Genomic DNA, 25,824 nt, shown 5'->3' with positions numbered 1-25,824 from the left:
ATCGAATTTTGTATGGATAGCATTTGTACTTTTTTAATACTTTTTGCACTGAGCACCTAGATAAATTATTATTTCGTGCAATCACTCTTGCCAATGGTTGATTATTAACAGAAATTTCTGCTAATATTCCATCTTTAATAACTTCATCTGTACTGGGTCAGCCAGGCCTTTTTATCATCTAAAACACTACCACTGCATTGAAATTTTTCTATTAAATTTGTGACTGCCATCCTAGAAATTGTATGATTAGCATTTTGCACATTGAATAGATTAGTTGTTCCTTGGTAAGTTTTTTCCTCCAAATAAAAATATTATCTTTATCTTGAATTGAAAAAAACATTGTTTTTATGTAATTTTTTTTTTTGTAGAATATGGTTTTTTAACTAAGTTAAAAAACAAAACCAGATTTCTAAGTCAGGTAAAAACTCTTTAACCTAAACTAAGCTTTTTTTAAATTTTGGTTTCTTTAATCTTTTTTATTTTTGACTTTATAATTTAAGACTTTTTTAAGCTTACTAATAAAAACACACAAATGCAGTTACACCTTAATTTTTTTTAGCTACTAATCACACAATCAACAATGAATAAAAATTTTGAAAAATGTAACTTAGCTTTGTTTAACTGTTTATCAGCTTGATATTACCAACTTATGAAATAAAAATTATTTTCTTAGAGATTTCTTATGAAATAGAATTTTAATGTTAATAAATTAGTAAACTAATTATGATTTATTATTTTTAAATTCAAGACTATAAGTTTAATTAAAAGTTAAATTTAATAATTAGTTTTTCCAATCTTTAATTAACATAATGTTATTTGTGGTTGCCATTTTGGTTTAAATAATTAGAATTTAATATTTTTGATACGGTTTTGCTTGTAAAAGTCCTTTAAAATAAGCTATCACGTGATCATATATCTCCCATTTAAAATTTTTGAGATGCTCTTGCCTCCTACCATTCCTGAAGGATGAATTCTGTAAATTGGGACTTACTGAGTTAGTCTCTCTTATTGGAGACTTCCAAAGAGAGAATCGGGATACCTCAAATAAGAAAAAAAATCAAAGAGGACTATACAACTGTATTTCAACATCTGAAACAAGCTCTTTAAATGACATCAAATGACCATTGGTACCATTTAAAAATTTTGATTTAACCCACACAGTCACAAAAAAATCAAAAAGATTGAAAAATACCTTCATTAAAGTGGTCCCTTAGTACAAGGAAGAATGCTGTAAAGTGCATACAATTGTAAACATAAAGTGCAAAACATAAAAAAATATAAAGTGCAAACATAAAAAAAATTAGAGGGGTGTAAGTTATTTTCCAACCATCCAGTATCTACATATATTTAATTTTATTAATATAAAATATAATTTAGCAGTACAGAAGAATGATATGAATCTTAAAAAGATTAATTTTAGTGAAATATACATACAAACATATATATATATATATATATATATAAATTCTATTAAATAAACCATCTAATACAGAATACTGAGATAAGACATTTCTTACCTTAGTTTGAAAGTACTTTCGCAGGATCCTGCATCCACAGACATGATTGATATAATTTCATTAATGCATAACAAAAATTTAAAAACAAAAATAGTAAAATAATGAAAATTACATATTTGTTTAACCAAGTGCTGCTGAGAATTTAATCATAAATAAGGATGCAGGATCCTGTAAAAGTACTTTTATGAAAAATGAAGATGAGATATGTCTTATCTCAATACTTTGTACTAGGTTTATTTAATAGAATTTAAATATAATTTAATAGTACAGAGGAATAAAATGAATCTTAAAAATAATAATTTCAACAAAACAATGTATGTACATATACTAAACTAATGTGACTAGTTATAAACTATTAATAAGAGAGTAAAGGGCAACCACTTAATTTTAAGACACTAGACATGATACAATACACTACAATTCAGAAGAATTTTTTTCAAATTTGAAAATTTAATTTTAATAGCTAACATAAAAGTTGGTTTGAAATTCTAAAAATGTGAAAGAATATAACAGCTGTAAAAAGAAAATAATACATGTTAGAAAAGGCATATAGGGCATGTAGGCATAAAGGCATATAGGGATATAAGGCATTTTTCCTGAAATCTCTTCAAATGATAAACACAAATCTGAAAATAAAGATTTAAAAAACAACTGGCAAGGACTGTACAGTCATTTATAATTTCATATTAGGCTCAATATTATGTTATATCTAAATGCCTAACAAATATTGATGTTAATGTTTAATATGTTACTTCCCCTTTGTAAAGTGTTTCTTTCCACTGCAAAAATATGTGGAAGTAATAATTTAAATAATTCATATCAATATTTCTTAAAATGTAATGAATAAAAAACTACATATTTTTTACATCAAGGTTCATGGAGATAATATATATAACTTATATATGATGAAATTAATCTGCTAGAATTTATTAAATAAGTTAGACATACCTGATGGCAAACAGGACTGAAGGCACCACAGCAGTTTAAGAAGCTATGAGCAAAACCAACAAGTATTGTAACTATAAATCCAGCCAATGAAAAAATGGAGATGATATTCAGTCCACGCCTTAACAACGACAATGACATGAAGCTAGCTTGGAGTAAAACAATAGATACTATCACATAATTAATAGCTGTTGTGTGAATCTGGTGATTTATTTTTGATGGGCCATAGGCAAAGTAGATATTATATCTATCAACATAATGTTTCATCACCATATATAGGAGACCTGAAATGAATTTATCATAAGTTACTTCAACGGTTTACACTCAAAAAACAAAATATTTCTTGTACAACAAAATAAAACAGTTTGTGGCAGGTCTTTACACATTACTTTTTTATAAGACTAATATTTTTAACTTAGAAATAATGCTATAACTGATAAAAATACTTTCTTAAATTTTTAATATACAAAAGTATATTACACAAAATTACAAAATATTATAAAACTGGAAAACATCATTAATTAACTTAAATTTTTACACCATTATCTGGAGTTTCTCCAAACAGGAATTATAATTATACACTTAAATAATTCAAACTTTAAATCTATAATTGTTAAAGTAATATTTGAAATAAATTAGAAATTAAGAAAGCAATCAGAGTATTAACAAATAAAATTACTTATATGTAAAACTACTCACTAAGATGGTTGCCACATAAATTGTTAAATAATCATCACAAGATAATGAGAGAAGAGATAAAAAAAATAATTTTCTTCATATAGAGTTTATATCACAAAGTTCTCCCAGGACTTTCATAACCCACTCTACTCATGAAATAATGGAAAAAGTTCATATAAACATATGTCCTGGAATGCTTTGTTCGCGAGTTACAGCTAGTGAAAAAGTTTGCTCAGATTTCAACTATGATTTCTTATGGTTTTTGACCTGAAAATTGAATAAAATAGGTCCCAGAAATGTATCTGCAGTAATACCATTAAACTGGGGTAAAATACCCTGTTTGTTATGTTTTGACATAGAATAACTTTCTTAAGTGAGTAATAAGCACATAAAACTTTTAAACAAAACTTGTGGATAATGTAATTCTGATTAAAATGTTGTAAGATAAGTGAATAAAACAGAGAAAAATAGAAAAATTCAAGTTTTATTTAGAAACAGTACATTACTACATTTTCAGAAAAATAAAAAAGTACCAAATTCTTTCTTGGTAATGTGAAAAATTTGTACAAACAAAATTTACTGTTAAAAAATTAAAATAAATTAATAGATTAAAATTAAATACAATTGTAAAATAGAAATTACATGGATAATAATTCTTTTATTAATGACAGAAAAACAATAAATTATTTGAAAAATTGTTATTTCAGAGTTGGCAATAAAATAATAACAGATGATCAACAATGTGCAACACTGTATTAGTGTAAATCATTCTGTAAGGAACATAAAGTATATTGGGTACAGTGAATTGTGCTGTCATTAGCAAAGGTTTTCTGTGAATTTTAGTTTGAACATGATCGGTGTGCCATTGAAGTAGTGCTGTACTTATTTACAACAAAAGAATATGCTGATATGGTATTCATTTCGTGTACGCGTAAGGGAAACAGCTATTGTATTAAAACATGAAATAAAGTTTTCCAAATCGCAGGATTCCAGGTACAAAACAATTAGTGTAACTTTACACAATCTTCGGGAAACAGGTTCACTACCTAGTATTCGTACCAGCTACGAAATTTCCATCCAACATGATGCTATTATTGGTGAAATTATTAGTGCAGTCCAGGCACATGTCTTTATAAGTACATGTCTTTATAAGCAGATTGAAGTTTCATATTTGATGGTTTGGAGGACAGTTATACAAAACAAGTTTTATCCTTATCATAAACAGCCAGTTCAAAATCTAAACCCAAGAGATGGTCTGCTTCTCTTAGAGTTCTGCAACTGGTGGAATACAAATCGACAACTCTATAAGTATGTTTTGTTTAAGGAAGAGGTAAATTTCACTCGAGATGGCAACAACAACTTACGCAATGATGATACAGGGGCAGAAGTAAATCCTCATGAAATGGTAAAGGCCATTTTCAACACAGATTTAATGTCAATGTATGGTGTGGCCTTCTCCACAGTCAGTTGTGAAGAAACCTTCATATTAACTGGTTGCTTAAATGTTAAGGTCTACTTGCACTTTTTTCAGGAAGAATTGGCGCAGCTGCTTAAAGGTGCAGCACTAGATGAGATGCAAAATATACTTCCAGCATAATGGGGTACCTCCCTATTTCTCTTGTGCCATTTCCATTTACTTAGATCAGGAGGTCCACATTCCTGTCCACTAAGATTGCCTGATTTAACACCTTTAGATTTTTCCATCTGTGGATGGATGAAAAATATTGCATACAAACAAAAATACATTTTCGTGAGGTATTAATTGTCTACATTATGGATGTGGCTGAGCAGCTTAAGGCCTGAAGAACTAAAAAGGGCAACAAAAGCAGAAGCGTGCCAAGAAAGTGTTAAAAATAGCAGGGTCAAAACATTTATTATAAACTGGTATGTGTAACGCACTTTGGTCTAGTGTACTGTTTGTAAAACATAAAATAAAATTTTTTTTGAATAAAATTAAAAATTTTCTAACTTTTCTTTGTTTTATTCAACTATTTTACAACATTTTGTTAAAAATTAAAAACTCTACAGGTTTTGTTCAAACGTTTTATGTGTTTATTACATTTAACAAATTTATTGTACAACAAACATAAAAAACAAGTTTTTTACCTAAGTTTATTCGTTTTCACCCCAGATTTCTCAAAAACTACTGAAGATACGGTTCTGGGGCCTATTTTATTCGATTTTTCAGGTCAAAAACTATAAGAAATCAAAATGTCTTAACAAATAAAAAATCCAAAAAAGTTTGTGGTAAAAAGTAATTTAACTCAATCTGCATCATTTAATGCCTGCACAACTTATATGGATGTATGTGTAGATCGTTATGAAGAGTCCTTTGAACACTGCTATTCGATAAACCACCTGAATGGATGATAATGAGCAAATATTTTGCAGTTTCATAATATTGCAATTCTGATGGGGTATATCTTTTCAAGTATATGTCCACTGCTTTGTTTATCATTAACGCTTTTTCTTCAATAGTGAACAATTTTCTTAAAAATATTGTACCTACATTTTAATGGCATAGAGGAGATACGACATCGTTTCGATCAATCTTGAAGTGGTGTTGAAATAACCATTGCATAGACTATTGCCACATTCCTGAATGTTTTATCATGAATACATGCTGTTCACAAGTGCAACACTCCATCATAACCAAATGCTATGATAAAAAGAATACTCTGTTACCAAATACAACCAACATTACTGAAAAAGAAGTTCTGTAATTGGCTGTTTCCATGTCTTGCCATAAAAAAATAACCAAATAAATAGTACCAATGAAACATTATTGTACACTTTACATAAAGTAATATGTGCAGCAATATGAAGTAATATGTATTTATTTAACTGTTTTTATTTCATTTATACTTTTTTATTAATTGCTACTTTCACAATTTTGATTAGTAGTTATTACTATTATTATACTTAAAGAAATATTATAAACCAATATAATTCCAGATATATAAATAATTTTATTCATTAACGATTTCAACTTTGGGCTTCTCGGCGCATGGTGGTCCATGTTAACTGGACAATTTAGACTGGTTTAAAAAAAATTCCTACTTATCAGATTTCTAAAATTTCCTAACAAGGGTTTTATCACCTGAAAGGAAAAGACATGCAGATTTAGTCTATGTAAAAAAAAGACAAATGTGACTTTCCAGAGTTTGTGTGTCATGTTGAAATTTCCCTTTCAAATGTAGAAAAAAATAGCTGCGATGCAAGCAGTTAATATTTTTGTAATTATAATTTGAATTTTAAGTTATTTATATTGCATATAACATAATTTTAGAAACATACTCTTTCATTATAATATAATTTCATTTAGATAATACTTTGGACTAAAAAGTCATGTCACTCAGAAAACATTTTTTTTTTTTAGTAAAATAAAGGACAAAACCAGTCTTTTTGATGTTTTACTCTAGTGAATACTACTGTTTCACACACTTATGGTTATTTACACTTGAGAACTAGGTGTAGATAGGAACATAATTATTCTTAGAAACAATTTTATAATAAAACAAAAAAAGAATAATTATAAAAGTTGTTACGATGTTTTGAGGTTGTAAGATTGCCAATAACAGGAGCTGATGAAGTTAGAGGTAGGCCTAAATCTAGTTTGTTACAAACAGAATTGTCAGCAGAAGTGTAAGGAATTGCAGAAGAAAAAATAATAATAAGAATACAATAATAGCACTAGTAGGCCTAGAAGTAGAATCATTAGAAACAATTCTCACCAAAGTTTCAATTAAGAAACAACTTTTTTTATTTTTGAATGGCAGTAGTCATAATAATAATCAACCGATGAATACAAATCACAACTACAAATAACCAGATCTTCGTACATCAGGTCCCTAACTCATCATCTAGTTTCCCTTCAGAACCACTATCAAAACATAATTCACTAACTTGTTCATGTACAATAGACACAACCTCAATTTCTTTGTCAAAATCAGAATTTTATCCACTCCTATCATCCAAGACATCATATACCAATTTGATTAATTTAGGTTCATAGGTATCACTCATTTTGCTAATTTTTTAACAATAATAACTGTTTATGCTGTTGGCGTAAAGTCGTTTTATTCCAATGAATTCAAGGTTATGGTCAAGTCTTGTAGTTTACAGGCTTGGTTATTTATTTTGCATTTTTGTAGGGCTTATCAACGTGTATTTTTAAATAGGTTATTTGGATTTATTTTCGATATCAATTTCTCTCAGGCTCTAGCTTGTCTGACTATTGCATCATCGTACTGGTGTTAGCTTATTTATATCACGCATTATTTCATTGCTGTTTAGTCTTAATGTATATATTAGGCTTAGTGTTTTTTTTATTCTCAACCAATTTCAATATTGTCATAGTTCCTAGAAGTATATTTCTCTTTGTCTGCCCTGATGTCATTTCTTCAACTTGCGTATTCAGAAATTATTTTTATCAGTCATACGTAATTCCTTAGTGGACTGCTCGCTTAAATTATTTTTATGTCTTCGTTCCCGAATTCCACACCGTTTCTCTAATCATTCTCATACTAACACTAAGACACTCACTACTCTTGTAGTCAACACACACACACTCTTCTGTCCATTGCTTTGTTCGCTTCCCCTACTTCTCATCACGCCAGCTTTTATTCATTCTAGTTTGGAATTTCACGTTCTGCGGATCCTGGTCCTCTTGGAGGGCTAGGCTTCGATGTTTTCTTTCTTTCACTTAATGTTAATACTTTCATCGTCTTCGCACTTATAAACGATGCGGTATTTCTCTGTTAAAATATTTTCTAATTCTACTCGTCAGTTTTTCGTGATTTCACAGTTTTCTATGTTCGTCCAGCCTCGTTTCTTCATTAAGTTATTCTTCAAATTCTACATTACTTCTCTGTGGAAAGTGCTTCAATCATTACAAGCTGTCAATTCTGTCGATGCCGAATTTTCTCCAGCTTCTTATTACAATTTCAGCGAAGCAGAATTTCTTCAAACTTGTTGCTACACATTTCAGACGCCCAGTCTTGTTCAACCTCGAAGCCACATTCTCACCACTGTATTCCTGATACACCATGGCGGACTACGCCCAGGAATTTACTGTATGTATTCGTTTTACCTTCATTCATGAGTTCCTCTCTTACAAATATTTGTGTGCTACAGGCAAGTTCAGTTTTTCATTACTTATTACGTTAAACAGTTATGTTATCATTAAAATTTATGAACATTCAGTTCATCATACCTATGCCTTTCAAGTTTCAATTTCACTTAAGTGCAGTCATGACAGGTTACTTACATAAGGTTGTCATTGTTCAGCTGCAACCTATTTTACGTGCTCAATTAATTTCAATGCGATTATATTGTAATTAACTCTTTATTTTTATGTTTACTTATCACAATTTGATTATTGTTATTAACTCTTTTTGTACTAGAATATCATTGCGGCCTTTTTTCTACACTAAACTAGAATCGCATGTATTAATTATTTAACGTTGTTTGTTGATGTTCTTAATTCAGAAGAGGCCAGTGCTAATTAAGATTTATTGTAATTCGTTTATCTAAGTTAATGACATCCGTTCATTGCTATTTGTCACATTATAGTATACGTCAGTAGTATAACTGTTTGCCAGTTACATTTTTCTATTGATATTATGTTTTTTCTAAATTTACAATTAAAATTAAGGTGTTTCATGTTCTCTTGTTTTTCAGGCTTTGTCAAAAATGTATATTGTCAAAATTTGTATTTAAAAGTGTATATTCATGTATTTTTTTTTCATTTAACATCATTGTTCAGATGCTGTTTTCAGTTGATATTCTTATGTATCATCAAATTATGTTATTTTCATAATTTCTTTTTAGTTTTTTAACGATATGATTTAACATAAGTTCAGTTGTTTTTCTTTCTCATTAAAGTCCAATTTCTTTTGGCAAATACGAGCTGTGTTTTTTTAGTTAAATCTACCCAACAATAACAAAAATAATTGTGTCAATAGAACAAACATGGAAAATGAATCAACATGCCGTAAACAAACTCTGCCTTACAAATGTCATATACACAGTGCCTAACAAATATCATCTCACCTTAACTAACACAGTACAAAAATTATCCAATAAATAGTAAAAACAACTTGATGTACATATTCAGTATGAAACACTGACCATCTGAGATCAATGAAAGATAAGCTGGAGTCGTCCTAGCGAAAGATATATAATTTTAAACACAAGGGCGACATATACTCATCTGTAATACAATTGAGCAAATATGATCGGACGAGTTATACTTGTCCATTGTATCAATGTGTTAACTACAATTACAAACTAAACCGAAATTTTATTTTGTTACATTAAATACTAAGTTCATAAAGGTTGGTCTACATAATATTGAGATTAGATTAATCTATCACAAGCCTGAACACAGTCTTTCAGTTTCACAGTACTTACCGAATGGAGTAATTAATGGACAAGAAAGACTGAATACAACTGTCATAGCAAAGATTAAAAGCATCCAACCATATTGTACTCCAAAAGGAAACTCCCACATGATTGTATTACGAAGGCTCACAGATTCAGCTTTTGATCTGAAAATATACAGGAAAATATATAAGTTTCTTCAATGTGCAGTAGAAATCTTACAAGGAAAGATTATGACACAATGTTCTGCTGATTTTTTGTGATAGCATCCCTATCCTTATGATTAACTGGTAGCATCGCTACCTTTTATATGAAAGATTCTGGAATCAAATTCCATTCAGATTTGGCACTTTACATATGCTAGAGTTCATTTCATCCAAAATGGGTGGAACAACTGGAACTTGAACAAGTGGAACTCACTTTGTTGCAAGTGAGAGCACATAATTTTAAATATAATTATTAGTTTTACTAAAAATACCTTTCTTGCATTAACTGACTTACTGGACTGACCAATGAAAAAAATAAGAAATTTCATCAGAACGATTAAAAATTCAGATGAATTATATTAAAATCATTTTTTCACATTAATAAATTCTTCATTTCCATTTCTTAATTTTTCATTTATTTTTATTAAAAATGTATTTAAAAAATTACAGAAAAATTAACATTTTTAAAGTTTCTTTTATTAACTTCTCTTTTATCAAGCAACAAAAATGTTAGGAAAAATATTATTTTTCTATGCACTTGTTCCATTAACTGTAATGGTTGTCAGAAACATGAGAAACCAGTCATTCCTGAAAATGGTAAAATCATTCTCCCTAGTAATTATTTTAAAAAAGGTACAAATAAATAATTACTTATTTTTATATCAATAAGGTCATCTTTTTATTCATTTTTTCACCACCAGCAAAGTTCATAATCTTAAAGTAAAATACACTATTATAAAAAACAATTTTTTAAAATTAAAATTAAAAAAATTAAAGTAGCTTAAAAATGTTCTTAAATGTTTTGTTATATGATTTAAATTTGTTTCAAATCCCTTAAATTATTGCCATTCTGCAGGCACATTAATTTAATAGTCCATTTTTATTTTTTATAGTTTAAAAACCTATTAATTATCATTTTTTTCATTAATCAAAAATACTTAATTATAAATAACTGGAAAATTACCTGGCAAGACATAACCGAAGGGTGTAAACAAATAATTCAGGAAAGCGAATCAATTCAAGACTAGTACCAATGAAGGCAGATGTTATCACATAATTAACAAAGAATGCTCCTTTATCAGGCATAAATAAACATTCCCACCTGTATGTTTCATTTCCAGCATGAATAGCAAACATGACAAAGGCTTGAGCACTGTAAACATAGAAAATTTTAAATATGGAAATATTTATTGTTTAAATAAATAATACACTTAAATTCAGTATAGCAACAAAATGGTAAGTGTGATTTATTTCTTTAGCAGGGGTAGACCTGAATTTTCTGTAGTCTATCTCAAAATTTCTACATACTATACAAATCTAGGTAAGAATGAAGATGTTCCTTAAAGAAGCCTGATGTTCTTGCATGGTTTTTTATTCCTGGAGAAAACTTAATTGCATTATATATTTAATCTTTTTAAACAAAAAAAAAATATTATAGTTTGTTTTTACACAAACAATAATTATGCTTCCCTCTAAAATGTAACAATGGATGAGGACATATACATACATATACACACAATTCTTCATAAAAAAATCATAATAAAGGATCATAATAAAATCATTTGCATGGGACTCGTTTGTCTTGTACATGGTTCATCCATGCAGAGGTCGTCCTTTCTCTGTTCCCAGCTCTTTCCTCATTCTTGATTTCTTTTTCTCTTGGTTTGATACTAAAGATCAGGATGTAAAAAAAGATATTCTCATATGAAAACTGAAACAGGTGCAAGATGGTTTCTGTAAAAGTCTTTAATTATATTGTATCTGATCAATATAAGTGGATGATGAAGCGTTAATATTATATACAGAGTGAGTCAAAAGTATGAAAACTCCGCAACAAATTTAAAACTGCTCAAACTTTCAGGATAAAGTATCAGTCAACTACTTTACCTTTTGATGAGAAATAGAATTTCAATCCCTTCTTGAGGGATGGCCCAGGGGTTGTAACTCAAATATTTTAAATGGTAACACCCTTTGTGTGATACATCATTTTAAAGGGCTCTTTAAGACAAGAAAAATGGTATAAATAAAAATTTGGTACAATATCTGTACTCAAAATGGCAGTGGGATAAAGTTTGGATTTTGAAAATTAAATTACATTGATAATTTAAGGGACTGTTATCGCAATAAATAAATTTATAAAAATTTGATTAATTGGATATTATCGAATAAATTTATTAAAAAAAAGATATATTAAGCATAATGTTTGCTTATTTACTTACACTTCATTTTAATAAACATTTGAAATAACATCCTTATGTTTTTGAAAGTGTGCCAGTCAGTTGTAAAAGGATGATACTGCATTATTCAATGATTCTCTAGTGATATTTTGTGCTGATTCTCGTATTCTATTTAGTAAATCATCGATATCTTGGAGCTTATTAAGATAAACAATAAATCATTTTTAAGTGGCCTCCCATAGAAAATGATCCAATGGTGACAAGTCAGGTGATTTCACTGGCTATTCTATTTGACCCTGTCGGTCAATCCATCTACCAGGAAAAAAATATCCATCTTCCATTTAAAATTTCACGTAGCTGAAGAGAAAAAATGAGGAAGGATACCATCTTGTTGAAACCAAATATTCTGGCAGTTGGGGCCAACAACATATTGAATGTTTGGTATGATATGGTCGAGAAGCAAAGCCTCATATTTCACTGCATTTAAATTTCCATCAATATGCCCTATCAATTGTCCACCAACAATACCAGCCCATATGTTTACTTTGACTAGCTAGATATTGCATATTTGCCTCACAATACCAGTGTGGATTAATATCAGTTCATTATCAACAATTATGGCAATTTACATTGTCATTTAAAAAAAAAATGTGGCCTCATCACTAAAAACTATGTTGTTTAATAAATTAGGAACTGTACAAATATTGTTCATCATAATTTCAAGGAACTCAAGTCTTCGATCATAGTTATCTTCATTAAGTTCATGCACCAGACTAATTTTGAAGGATTTGAAATTTTCACTTTTTAATGTTCAAATCATTTTCAATCTTTGGTTAATATTATGTTATTGTGCTGCTGTTCGAGACAAGGAATGAGAACTCCAAATAAATTCTTGCATCATCTCTAACAATTTGTAATTATTTGTTGCAAATTTAGGCTTCCTTGGTTTTCCCATTGATAACTCTTATCATCAAAGGCCCTCATCATTAAAGTGTGATCCAACCTGTTCACTAAGTGAAATGTTGAAAGCAATGTTAACAGGTAGCACAGAAAAAAATTAATTCAGTATAAAAAAATTATAAAAAAGGGGCTTACAAATATGGTAAAGATAGACAAAATCAATTAGCCAACCAATCACAATAAATTCTCATAAAAACTAATAGTAATGAAGCACTCTAAATGGAATATTACACAACAGTGAAGTAAGCTTCATTTTTGCAAAAATGTTTAGAGACCATCAATGATCAGCTAATCAGCATGGTTAGGTGAAAATATTATTTTCTCATTAAATTGAACAAAAACAATTTTTTTTTTAAAGTAACATTCTTTTATTTTTTTTTAAATTTAAATTTAACTTTTAAAATAAATTTTAATTAATTTAGATTACATTTTTATTTAATTCAGTTTATTTCTTTTTATTTAATTTTATTATTTAACTTAGTAAATTTAATAATTTTCAAAATCCAAATTTATCTCACCACCATTTTGGGTACAAACATTGTACCAACTTATGATAAATCTTCATTATAAACTAACAACTTTAACAGCCATAAACTAATAAAATTTTCTACACTAAATATGTCTGTTTTATACTTTGTTTACAAGCTTTAGCCTTTTAGCACTTTTTCATAACTTTTGTTTTATTTTGTAATATCTATATAAAAGCAATTTTTATTTTTACACTTTTTCCACACATCAACACAACCAACTGAAAAGGTAGCTGCTATCCTTCCATCAATCATTAACAGCTATCAACTTCATTTCAACAATAATAAATATATGACCAAGTGGAATAAAAATTGAAAAAATATCATAAAAAAGAAAAAACTAAATATAAGAACCAATTATTAAAAAAGCAAAAAAAGGATCAAAGGTTATTTCTTCCAAAAAGAAGATAAAATTATCTTAAATGAAAATATTTCACTTTTAACAATTAATAAGTAAGAAAAATGTACTTTACATTCCTGAAAATATTTACTCCATTGCACAAACATTTTTATACGTATAAATTATTGAATTTATGATGTACAAAAAAAACTTCTACTACTAAAGAAAAAGTTGATTAGATCTTAAGCACAACTAAAAATCAGTTAAAGATAGTCAAATTACATTTACATCGCAGAATAAAAAATCAATTACTAAAAAGTTAAATTAAAATTTTCATTTCATTCAGTAATAAGAGATATCTAATTAGGGTAGACTATTCTGGGATGGAAAACACACCTATTAAAAATGTTTATAGAAAATAAGGAGAAAATTTACTTTAATTTTATATTAGTTAATAATCAAATTTAAGAACAGTCACAACTTCACTATATCACAAGTATATATAAATTTAAAAAGATAGATTATAATGAGAATGATGAATTTTAATAAAACAAAAAGAAGAAAAATAAAATAAAAAGAATATTTGCTGAAAAAACAAAATGAATTCAACATGTGCTTGTTTTCTGAGCTGAAACTACTTTCTTAATTTTCCATAATTTTGGAAGTATGAGTAGAAACTTTCTAAATCTACACAATTTTATTTTTTTATTTATTATTTTTTTTATGTTTTATTTTATTTAAACTGACCTTGTTAAGCCAAGAGCAGGTAAAATGAGAACCATAAAAAGAAGAAATATGAATGTTTTGCGCATAATTGCATGATTGCGTTCAGATCTAGTCCAATGACTCAACCACTCATCTGAATGAGAAACAATAACAGGCAACAAAGCAGCTACTATCCACAATAACAGTGTTGGTAAAAATTCTGATATAATGGGGCTCTGAAAAAAATAAAATTTATCATTTTAAAATACACATGTACATGAACATATACAAAACAAAAATAAATCATTTATTCTGATTGAACATAGTAATAATTAAATAGTTAGATATGCTACTCTATAAGTAAAAAAGGAACTATCCCAAAATTTTCCTAGCTGGAGTAAGGGAAACAAGTAAAACCATGATCAAAGCAACATCACAGAACAAAAATTAATTATAAGATAAAAAATAGATGATTAAAGTGCATATTAATTATTAAAAATATAAACAAACACGTGAAATATTAATATAAACAATACAAGATACTAAAAATAAAAAATAACTACAAAATAACTTACAATTCAGAAGGTGTTAATGGAAATTAATTAAGCATGTATTTTTGTACACATTGAATGGGATGCAGAAAATGGAGTTTTTTTACATTTTTGATTAGTATTATTTACAAATTCATTATGAATTTAAAATAATATTGTAATATTGCAAAAGGAAATATTTAAATATATTTTAAATAAGTTAGTGAACAGATATATTAAATGGTTCAGTATTCATCAAAAATAACACTGAAAGCATAATAAGGTCCTTTTTATCATAAGCCAAAATATTGTGTTGAGTTATATGAACACAATTCTGTTGTCTGGTTAATAGAGATGGATATTGTTGTTTTTTTAAGAATGATATTTTTTTTAGCAACGGTTGTACATTCACAAATATAAATACAAGGGTCCGATGAAAATATGCATCAAACTTTATAGAACGTTGCAAAATAAATACTACATTTGTTCTTGATATCCCAGAGTTTAAGACAAGTTCAGACAACTGGTATTTATATACCAATATATTAAAAACTAAAATGGTATATATTAAATGGTGGTATATATTATAGATTAAAACTATACCTCAGCAATCCCCCACAGTACAGAATCTAATAATAATTCTTACCTAACACTACATACAGTACTCAACTAACTTGAGTACTATGTGTAGTGGCTAGCCAGAGGCATGTATAGGAAATTTAAAAAATTTAAAAAAAATTCATGTTAAGAATGTTTAATTTTTAATATTTAATTTTAATTTTTGACTGTATATTTTACATTCTTCAGATAGTGGCTCTTTATAGTAGGATCTAGGCGCGGGGTCTTCTTTCCGCGGTTAGGTTTATAGCTTAGTTCTTGAGGGCGACGTGGTAGCTGCAGGTGTCCGTTGTCTTCATTCTGAAGGCATAAACATGTAAATCTATCTCGGGGTAAATTTTTACCGATGTAGATGTCCCTTGGGGCATCTGCATCGGTGGCATCTCTGCGGGGCCTGAACTGTAAGCTGTGGTACGCATCAGTTTGAGGGCGAGAAGAAGTCCTCCGTTAAAGCCACTGCTGGCTAGGAACGGAGGGGGTGGTGTAGCGACCGGACACGCTACGAGGTGAGTTCTTCTCCCCTCGAGGGGGGGGGGGGGATCGAGATGTATATTTTACACTATATATGCAATAATTTGAATTTCTTAATGTATAATTTTTTAATGTGTTAATTTAAAAATGTTTAATTTTTTGATCAACTGATGAGGGGAAATCCTTGAAAGCGCTTTTGATGTATAAATGAATAAATAATAAGGTAAGAAATATTATTAGATTCTGTACTGTGAGTGATTCCTGAGTTATACTTTTAGTCGTTTAATATAATTAATACAGAGGAAGATATGAACAACAATAAAAAAAAGAATTGATTTTACTAAATTAATGTGGACTCTAATAAAGTGAACTCTGATTAAATATACAAGGGTTTTTTTTTCAAGGTCCGATCGGTCACGAAATTAAAACCACAGTGAAAATAAACATTTTTTTTTGTAACTAGTACTTACATAGTTATGCTATTTCGCTACATAGTCAACACTCCGATTTAGATATTTGTCGTAGCGTGGTACCAACTTTCCAATACCCTCGTCATAGAATGGAGCCGCTTCTGTTTTCAGCCATGTTTCTACCCTGGTCTGCAGCTCGATGTCTGTGCAAAAATGTTATCCTCCTAGCCAGTGTTTCATGTGAGCAAAGAGGTGAAAATCGGATGGAGCCAAGTCCGGGCTGTATGGTGGGTGATTAAACACTTCCCAACAAAAACGCTGCAGGAGCTTCTTTATTACAGATGCAGTGTGCGGCCGAGGATTGTCATGGAGAAAGACAATGCCTGATGACAACATTCTTCTCCGCTTATTCTTATTTGAATAAGAATAAGTGGAGGATGAAACGCTGGCTAGGAGAACAACATTTTGGCACAGACATTGAGCTGCAGACCAGCGTTGAAACGTGGCCAAAAACACAGGCGGCTCCGTTCTATGATGAGGGTATTGGAAAGTTGGTACCACGCTACGACTAATGTCTAAATCGGAGTGGCGGCTATGTAGATAAATAGTGTAACTATGTAAGTACTTGATAAAGATAAAAAAATTTTTATTTTCACTGTGGTTTTAGGTTTTAATTTCATGAACGATCGGACCTTGAAAAAAAAATAATCCTCGTATATAATCACTGATTTATATATATCAGATGTTCTAGACCACCCACCCACCCCTTCTAAAATTGAAGGAAGTAATTTTTCTGGAAAATGGAAAAAAAATGTGATGACCAAGTTGGGAGCGCTCTACCTTTTGGTCATATCGCCAATTTCTGGTTTTGACCAGAAGTGGGCTAACTAAACTAGAGGTTCATTTTTTTTAATGGGACACATATATTTTCACCATGAAATTGAATTCTAGGGACAAAGATACATAAGTTTTGTCCAAAACATTTTCCTATAAAGTGCCATCTTTAAATCTCTAAATGACCTTCAAACTTTACCCAGTTCTGAATTCCTGTCAAAAAAAACTTTTAAGCACCAAAAACTTGATTTACAAAACAAATAAAAATTTATAATAGTAAACCACATATGTTTTCTAATTTTATGATATTATTAGCTTCCAGTTCTGACCAGAAGTGGGCTAACTAGACTGGATCTTCATTTTTCTAAAAGGGACATACTTTTTTTACCATGGATTTGCATTATACGCATAAAAGTATATGTCTTTTGAAACGTTTTTCCCAAAAGTTCCTTCTTTGTTCCAAAAACAATCTTTAAACTCATAACTGGTCCTAAATTCTTTCAAAATTTTTTCAATTTCTCGGTAATGGTAAAAGAAAAAAACACAACTTTATTGTATGCCATGTGCAGCCTATTGAACGATGACTTTATGGAAAAATGTTTTGGACAAGACTTGCATGTGTGTATCTTTGTGCCTAGAATCCAAATTCGCAGTGAAGATATGTGCGCCCGATTTAAAAAATGAACTTTCGATCTATATAGCCTGCTTTCGATCGAAACCAGAAGCTGGCAATATGACCAAAAGGTACAGCTTCTCCAACTTTGTGATCAAAGTTTTGCATTTTCCAGAAAAATCACTTCCTTCAATTTTAGAAGGGGTGACGAGTGGTCTAGGACACCCTATACATATATAAATAATCAGTATTCAACTTTTGCACATAGCTTACATTTTTTTGGCTACATTGTTAAAATACAAACACTAAAAATAAAGTTCTTCCTGGTTATATTAATTCTGATAAGTCATCGGGAAACTATGGCTTTACCTTTTTCATGAAATTTATATTTTCTAAATAAAACTTTTATTATAAAAATTCATTTTGCAGACTGTATGAGAAAATGTAAAAAAGATGCGATACTTAGAAATTTTTCCCATTAAATAGGAAAATATAGAAAAAAATAATTAACAACTTGTACAGAATATAATTTTAATCAATTGAGAGACACCTGGAGAATTAAACTTAAGCAGTGGGTGGACATAAACAACAACAAACCAGTTCATCAAATAATCTACTAAGAAATGTGATGCACTTACAAAGAAAGCAGTACAAAGAAGAAATAATTGATAGTACAAATGAAGATGACAATGAAGCAACTGATGTTCCTTTATTCCAAATAAAACATCATGTAATAAAAATGTAAATAAACTAGTCTGAGGCACAAAAAAATATCCAGAAGTGTTAAATTTTAATTTAATCAGAAACTATATTTTATAAAGTAAATCATTAAAAAAATAAAAACTCAAGTAATGAAATTTTTTCAAAAAATAGCATTTTTATATTGTTACTAAAATTTGCAATAAGAAAATTAATTCTATTTTATAAATTTCGAACACTGTCATGTGTTTATTGGATTTAATTGTGAAAATTTAGTCTTTGAAAATGTTCATTTTGAATGTTCACAATTAAAGTAAATTTATTTTTATTATTGAAACTAATTATTCTTATATACTGTATGAAGTAGTAACTGATTTGCCTTGTTCATTACTGAAATGTCTTCCTATAGTACATTCTTCTTCTGAGTAAATCTCCGAGAAAATTGGACAATACTATCTTTTAGTCAATTATTTTATTTAACAATAAAGTTTTAGATTCAAGAATATTTTTAAATTACATACATTATTTATATCTGTACAAAAAAAATCATATTCATTAAAAACAAAAACAAAAGCAAATTTATAGAGTCAACGAGGTTATATTCTGTTATATCACAGGTATGTGTAGATTACATGTAATGTCAAGTCTCTCTGAAAGCACAGTATAACCACCAAAAGTACTATATTTGTAAAAAAAAGAAAACTGAAAAAATGAATAGTTTGATGAGATATATTTCATTATTATTATTATTATTATTACTACACGTTATGGTTATTATAATATATATTACATACTTAAATAACAAATATTTTGTTTGTTAATATTGTTGTACATTTTTCAAGTTTGGTTGATTATCTCTCAATCAATCTAGTAAATACACATGAACAGTAAAACTTGCAATAATACATTTCCTGTGCCAAAGCATAGTCAACAAATGTTTTACAGCACTATTTGCTTATGCTGACTGTATTCAACACCGTAATAAGTAATTATTAGAATCCCTACAATTTGATTTGCTCTTTTACATATTACAGTTAGTTTCATATTTTTTATACAAAATTTCAATTCTAAGATTTTTTACTTTTTTGTATATTTATTATATTACAGAAGAAAGTATAAAAAGTTTATCACCAAGAGTACAGAATTCAATAATGCCTTTTACCTTATGCTTGTTGTTATTACATAAAAGCGCTTTTGAGGGTACCCTCATCAACAGTGAATAAAACATACTCTTTTTAAAAATCACACATTAAAATTTAAAACTTAAAATTGTAAACATAAAAATATGTAGTCATGAAAGTTAAAAAGATTAAAAATGTTTATTATATGTGGCTAACCACATATACAGTACTGTACTACAATATATTGAATTTTTATTTAAATTATATAAATGTGCTGTTATCTAAGGTGGTTTTGATAATAAAATCAATATCAAATGCTGTCTACATTAATCAAATTAAACTTTTGTGTATGCTTGTAAATATAATATTTTTCTAAAATATTTAATTATAATTTAAAATTTGAATTTAAAATTAAATTAAATTAAATTTAATTTTAATTAAATTTTTAATTATAATGGAAATTATAAAAGGATGTAATAATAAAATAAAAAATTTAATATTTTAGAAAAATATTATATTTGCTAGTATAGATAAAAGTTTAATTTGATTAATGTAGAGAAAAAATTTGATAATGATTTTCTTATCAAAACCACCTAAGACAACAACACCACATTTATACAATTTAAATAAAAATTCAATATATTTTAGTACAGCACTGTATGTTTGGCTAGCCACATATAATAAACATTTTTAACTTTTATGACTACATATTTTTATGTTTACAATTTTAAGTTTTAAATTTTAATGTGTAATTTTTAAAAAGAATATGTTTTATTAACTGATGATGAGGGAAACAATCAAAAGCACTTTTATATAACAACAGCAAGCATAAGGTAAGAGGCATTATTGAATTCTGTACTGTTGGTGGTTAACTTTTTATACTTTTGTCTTAGACATTAGTACAGAGGGGAATACAGACAAATAAAATAATAAAAAAAGAATTGATTTTTCTAAGTTAATATATTATATATAATAAAAAAAAAATGAAAATAATCGTATCTGAGGAATTCATTTATTTTTTAAAACAATTTTTACTAGATATAACAAACAGTTCAGTGTCAATTTGAAATTTATGTTTTATTACCATTTAGCAAATAAATTTAATTTTTTTCAGTAATGAATGAATTCACATAACACATCGAAGCCTTTGGACATTAAACTGAAATTTTGTTTCCACTGGATCATTAGTAGGTATACTTATTTATCAGGTAATTCTACACACCATCAAGTAGATCTACACTCCTGGCACATGTCAATGAATCTTCATTATTGTGCCACTGTCAACTCTGTCGCCAGCATTTTCCCAATTTTGCAGATTTTTAGTAAAATATTTATATATAATTGATACAACAGTATTTAATGGTAAATAAACCAAAAAAGAGCCTGACTGGCAAATAGGTATGGATTTCAGTAACACAGGTAGCATAGAGTGTGTGATAAGTACCTGTGTGATAAGTTTTCATGTATCTTTTTGACAACATATTTTTCTAAATCAGATGCTTTATTTGATTCACACAAAACACGACAGCATTTTTAACAATTCTTCAACAATCGTAAATAAGTTTTTATTTTACAACTGTTAGTATTTTTTAGCAAAATTTACAATCATTAATTTAATAATTATACTTCATCCAACACTTATTGTTAAAAATATTAAACACACAATGTTAAAAACAAATTATAAAAGATAACTTATTTATTTATGTAACTGGTTTAACCCAAGTAATTTAATTTCTTATACAGAGGATCTTGCTTTAACCTCACAGAACACCATTAAAGATTAAGCTTGACTAATACAACACAGAAATGTAACAGGATTTATGATAAGCTGTAGCAAAAATTTGAAATACAAATTTATCCAAAATCTGCAAAAGAGACTGATTTACATAAAAACCTCTATCTTACTACTTTATATAATTTAATTTATTCTTTATATGATTTATTCCTTATGCAAAAATATCAATGATTATTTTTTTAAATATTTAAATGATATACAAAAACTGATACATTATTTATTAATCGCATGATATATTCTATAAAACTCCTTATGTTTTAAATGGTTTTTTTTCTAAATTTTATATTGGCAATTAAAAAAAAAAGTCTAAATAAAACTGTTGTCATTAACGTTTGCATATCAGTAGAAGTAAATCTAGCAATGGGCCGTGGAGCAAATACTTCCCTGAAAAACTTATAATACAAAATAAGAAGTAAATCTGTAACAATTTCACTGTCTTTAGAGCATTCATATTTATTTAGATATCAAATCCAAAGGCACTTTTATAATCAATTATTCTGCAAATGGAGAATAATAATTCATCTTTTCTGTACATGTACAAAAAAAAAACTTGCTCTGTCAAGTAATATTCATTATTTCTTTCCTATAAATTAAGTGGCACAGGATGCTATTCCCTCAGAAATGTATTGTGAAGCTGTAAGGCATTCAGTTTTGCAGCATTAAACATTAAATTTCCTGGTTATTGTACAGTTTTTAACTTTATAATAATAACAGTAAAATTTGATCACCCACTTTTTCTATCTGTCTTAGGAAAATGCAAAATACAGAGAGATCCAAAAGTCACACACAACAAAATTAAAGTGCTTACAAATAGTATAGTTGAAAAAGTTCTATTGGCTGCCAGAAGATAGCAACATGGGTATTAAAAACAACCAACATAGATGCCATTGTGATATGTGTTGATCACACGACACCTGCAGTAGTGCTTTATTTAATGCTTAATAAACATCTCATTTTCCCAAGAGCAATGAGTTTTCATTATTGAAAATTTTTTTTCAGTCGTTCTTATGCATACATTGTACACAAATTTTGTAAGAAATATCCAGACGTGGCAGTGCCTAATAATTTGACCATAATGAGATTAATTGCCTGTTTTAGCGAATGCAGATCAGTTGTAGACAAGAGAAGCAGGAGACCAGCCATTTTGACTGATTCTAAACTGGCTGAGGTTAAGAATGTGATGCAGCATTTGCCTTCAAAAAGCTTGAGAAGACTATTAGCACACTCTCAGATTTCATATGGAAGTGCTCAGATAACGATGAAACGGTTACATTTTCATGCATATCATGTTCACAGTGTTCAATAATTGAAGGAAGCAAATAAAAAAAGTGGATAGTGTAATGTACATGGTTTCGGTCATTTGTTGACAACAAAAGAATTGCAGAGCTTGACTGTATTTTCTTCATTGATGAGGCAAGGTTTCACCTTAGTAGCTATGTGAACAATCAGAACACTAGAATTTGGTTTACAGAAAATCCACATATGTTACATGAACACCTCCTACACTCTCAGAAAATGGGAGTTGGTGTGCCATATCACGTCATCATATAGCGGGCTTCATTTTCTTTGAAACTACAGTGAATAGTGTTGTGTACAAAGACATCATTGCACAGTTTATTGCACTTCATGAAGATGAATGTGATTGTTGGTTCCAGCAGGACAGTGCCACATGTCACACATCTAATAAAACTATGCATTTCTTGCATGAGTTTTTTAGCAGACTTATCATCTCTAAACGATCATGGGCTCCGTTCACCTGATTTGACGTTCCGGATTTCCTCCTGTGGGGTTATCTTAAAAGAAAGGTCTATAAAAACAGGCCACACACACTGGAAAAAATAAAGATAAACATAACAATGGAGATTAACAACATCAGTATACACGTGCTCCACAAAGTGGCCTCAAACATGGTAAAAAGAGTTTGTAAATGTATTACTAAACAGGACAGCCACTTTGAGCATACGTTGTGAAAATAAATAAATCTTTAAATATTATTACTTAATGTCTTATTTCTTTTATTACTTTGATGTGCACAACTTTTGGATCTTTCTGTATAAGCTCTTTAACATCATATTCAAATTACAAACAAAATAATGCAAATCAATTACCATTTTTTCAACTTGATTAGAGATATTAATTGCATCAATGAGGCTGACAAATATTGCTGGTGTAGTAAGAAAGAAGAGAAACATAAACAGACACAAATTCAATAAAACAGCTTTCCAATACAAGTTATGAGATGGAATTGAAAGGTTTTCCCTATAAAAAAAAAATCAGAAAACAAACAATAATTAACAAGAAATCAATAGAACAAAATGAAAATATTATCTTAACACCAGGTAGTGCCAGCCACTCTCCCTTGGTGGTGACTTATTTACGTATTTCAGAGCTTTGTTGAAAACTAACAAAGCATTACTCTTAGACTAATTATTTTAATCAGGTAATGTAGAGTACATTAGCCAGAAGTGTCCATTTTTAGTGAGAAATGAAAAACAAAACACCTTTTGACAAATTGAAAAATAATTGAATATTATAATTACTTTGTAATGCTATATATAAAAGATCTTCATCACTATCATCTGGATCTCCATTGAATAAAATTATTTTTCTGATTGAGTTTGTTTAATTAATGTTTTTTTTTTTTTTTTTGTCTTCAGTCATTTGACTGGTTTGATGCAGCTCTCCAAGATTCCCTATCTAGTGCTAGTCGTTTCATTTCAGTATACCCTCTACATCCAACATCCCTAACAATTTGTTTTACATATTCCAAACGTGGCCTGCCTACACAATTTTTCCCTTCTACCTGTCCTTCCAAAATTAAAGCGACTATTCCAGGATGCCTTAGTATGTGGCCTATAAGTCTGTCTCTTCTTTTAACTATATTTTTCCAAATGCTTCTTTCTTCATCTATTTGCCGCAATACCTCCTCATTTGTCACTTTATCCACCCATCTGATTTTTAACATTCTCCTATAGCACCACATTTCAAAAGCTTCTAACCTTTTCTTCTCAGATACTCCGATTGTCCAAGTTTCACTTCCATATAAAGCGACACTCCAAACATACACTTTCAAAAATCTTTTCCTGACATTTAAATTAATTTTTGATGTAAACAACTTATATTTCTTACTGAAGGCTCGTTTAGCTTGTGCTATTCGGCATTTTATATTGCTCCTGCTTCGTCCATCTTTAGTAATTCTACTTCCCAAATAACAAAATTCTTCTACCTCCATAATCTTTTCTCCTCCTATTTTCACATTCAGTGGTCCATCTTTGTTATTTCTACTACATTTCATTACTTTTGTTTTGTTCTTGTTTATTTTCATGCGATAGTTCTTGCGTAGGACTTCATCTATGCCGTTCATTGTTTCTTCTAAATCCTTTTTATTCTCGGCTAGAATTACTATATCATCAGCAAATCGTAGCATCTTTATCTTTTCACCTTGTACTGTTACTCCGAATCTAAATTGTTCTTTAACATCATTAACTGCTAGTTCCATGTAAAGATTAAAAAGTAACGGAGATAGAGAACATCCTTGTCGGACTCCCTTTCTTATTATGGCTTCTTTCTTATGTTCTTCAATTGCTACTGTTGCTGTTTGGTTCCTGTACATGTTAGCAATTGTTCTTCTATCTCTGTATTTGAACCCTAATTTTTTTAAAATGCTGAACATTTTATTCCAGTCTACGTTCTAATTAATGTTAGGAAAACTAATGTTAACTAATGATTTTTGCATAAACTATACTATGTTGAATGACATCTAAAAACTTTCAAAGGTGTAATATTACATAGAATTCATTAAAAATCATGGAAAATGTTAGTCTGTGGCATTTTTCACAAAATAATTGCTGATGCAACATTATGGCTCTGGCACGCAAAGCATTAAGATGTTTATTAACAATTAATGAAAGCCAAAAGTTTATGTAGTAAAGATATTAAAAAAAAGTTAAATAGTTATTATTATAGTTATTTAGAGAATTATTCTTAGAATTAGACTTATTAGATTTATTTAGGTTTTTATTCAATACAAAAATTTTTGTTTAAGCTACAATTTTTTTTTACAGCTATGAGGATAATCATAAAATTATGAAGGCACTACAATTATAAATTGTAATTTTGATGGATACTACTTGTAAATTGTAAATTTCATATTTCTTTTACAATACAGGAGATATATTCTACAGCAACAGGTTTTTAGCAAAATGAAAATATGGTTTCCAGCACTTCACCATTTTTCAAATGTGTATATATGTATACTGTGTTCAAAAAATCTTTTTAAGCTTCATTATGCTCC

At 28.8% G+C, this 25,824-nt stretch overlaps 1 protein-coding gene across 4 annotated transcripts in view; it reads right to left on the bottom strand.

Annotated features, from left to right (window-relative positions):
* Tmem63 (transmembrane protein 63) overlaps window positions 1-25,824 on the bottom strand; it is a 94,590-nt gene that overhangs the window by 14,782 nt on the left and 53,984 nt on the right. For all 4 annotated transcript variants that reach the window (XM_075357010.1, XM_075357009.1, XM_075357012.1 and 1 more), the window contains 5 exons: window positions 23,639-23,789; window positions 14,482-14,675; window positions 10,695-10,883; window positions 9,555-9,691; window positions 2,466-2,746 (listed from right to left, as the gene is read on the bottom strand). In XM_075357010.1, the coding sequence (XP_075213125.1) occupies window positions 2,466-2,746; window positions 9,555-9,691; window positions 10,695-10,883; window positions 14,482-14,675; window positions 23,639-23,789 (952 nt within the window). The remainder of the gene's footprint in view (window positions 1-2,465; window positions 2,747-9,554; window positions 9,692-10,694; window positions 10,884-14,481; window positions 14,676-23,638; window positions 23,790-25,824) is intronic.

Source organism: Lycorma delicatula, chromosome 2 (genome assembly GCF_047948215.1).
Source record: "Lycorma delicatula isolate Av1 chromosome 2, ASM4794821v1, whole genome shotgun sequence".
NCBI lineage: Eukaryota > Metazoa > Arthropoda > Insecta > Hemiptera > Fulgoridae > Lycorma > Lycorma delicatula.
Note: the sequence above shows the minus strand (reverse complement) of the source record. Positions and strands in the feature narration are given on the sequence as shown.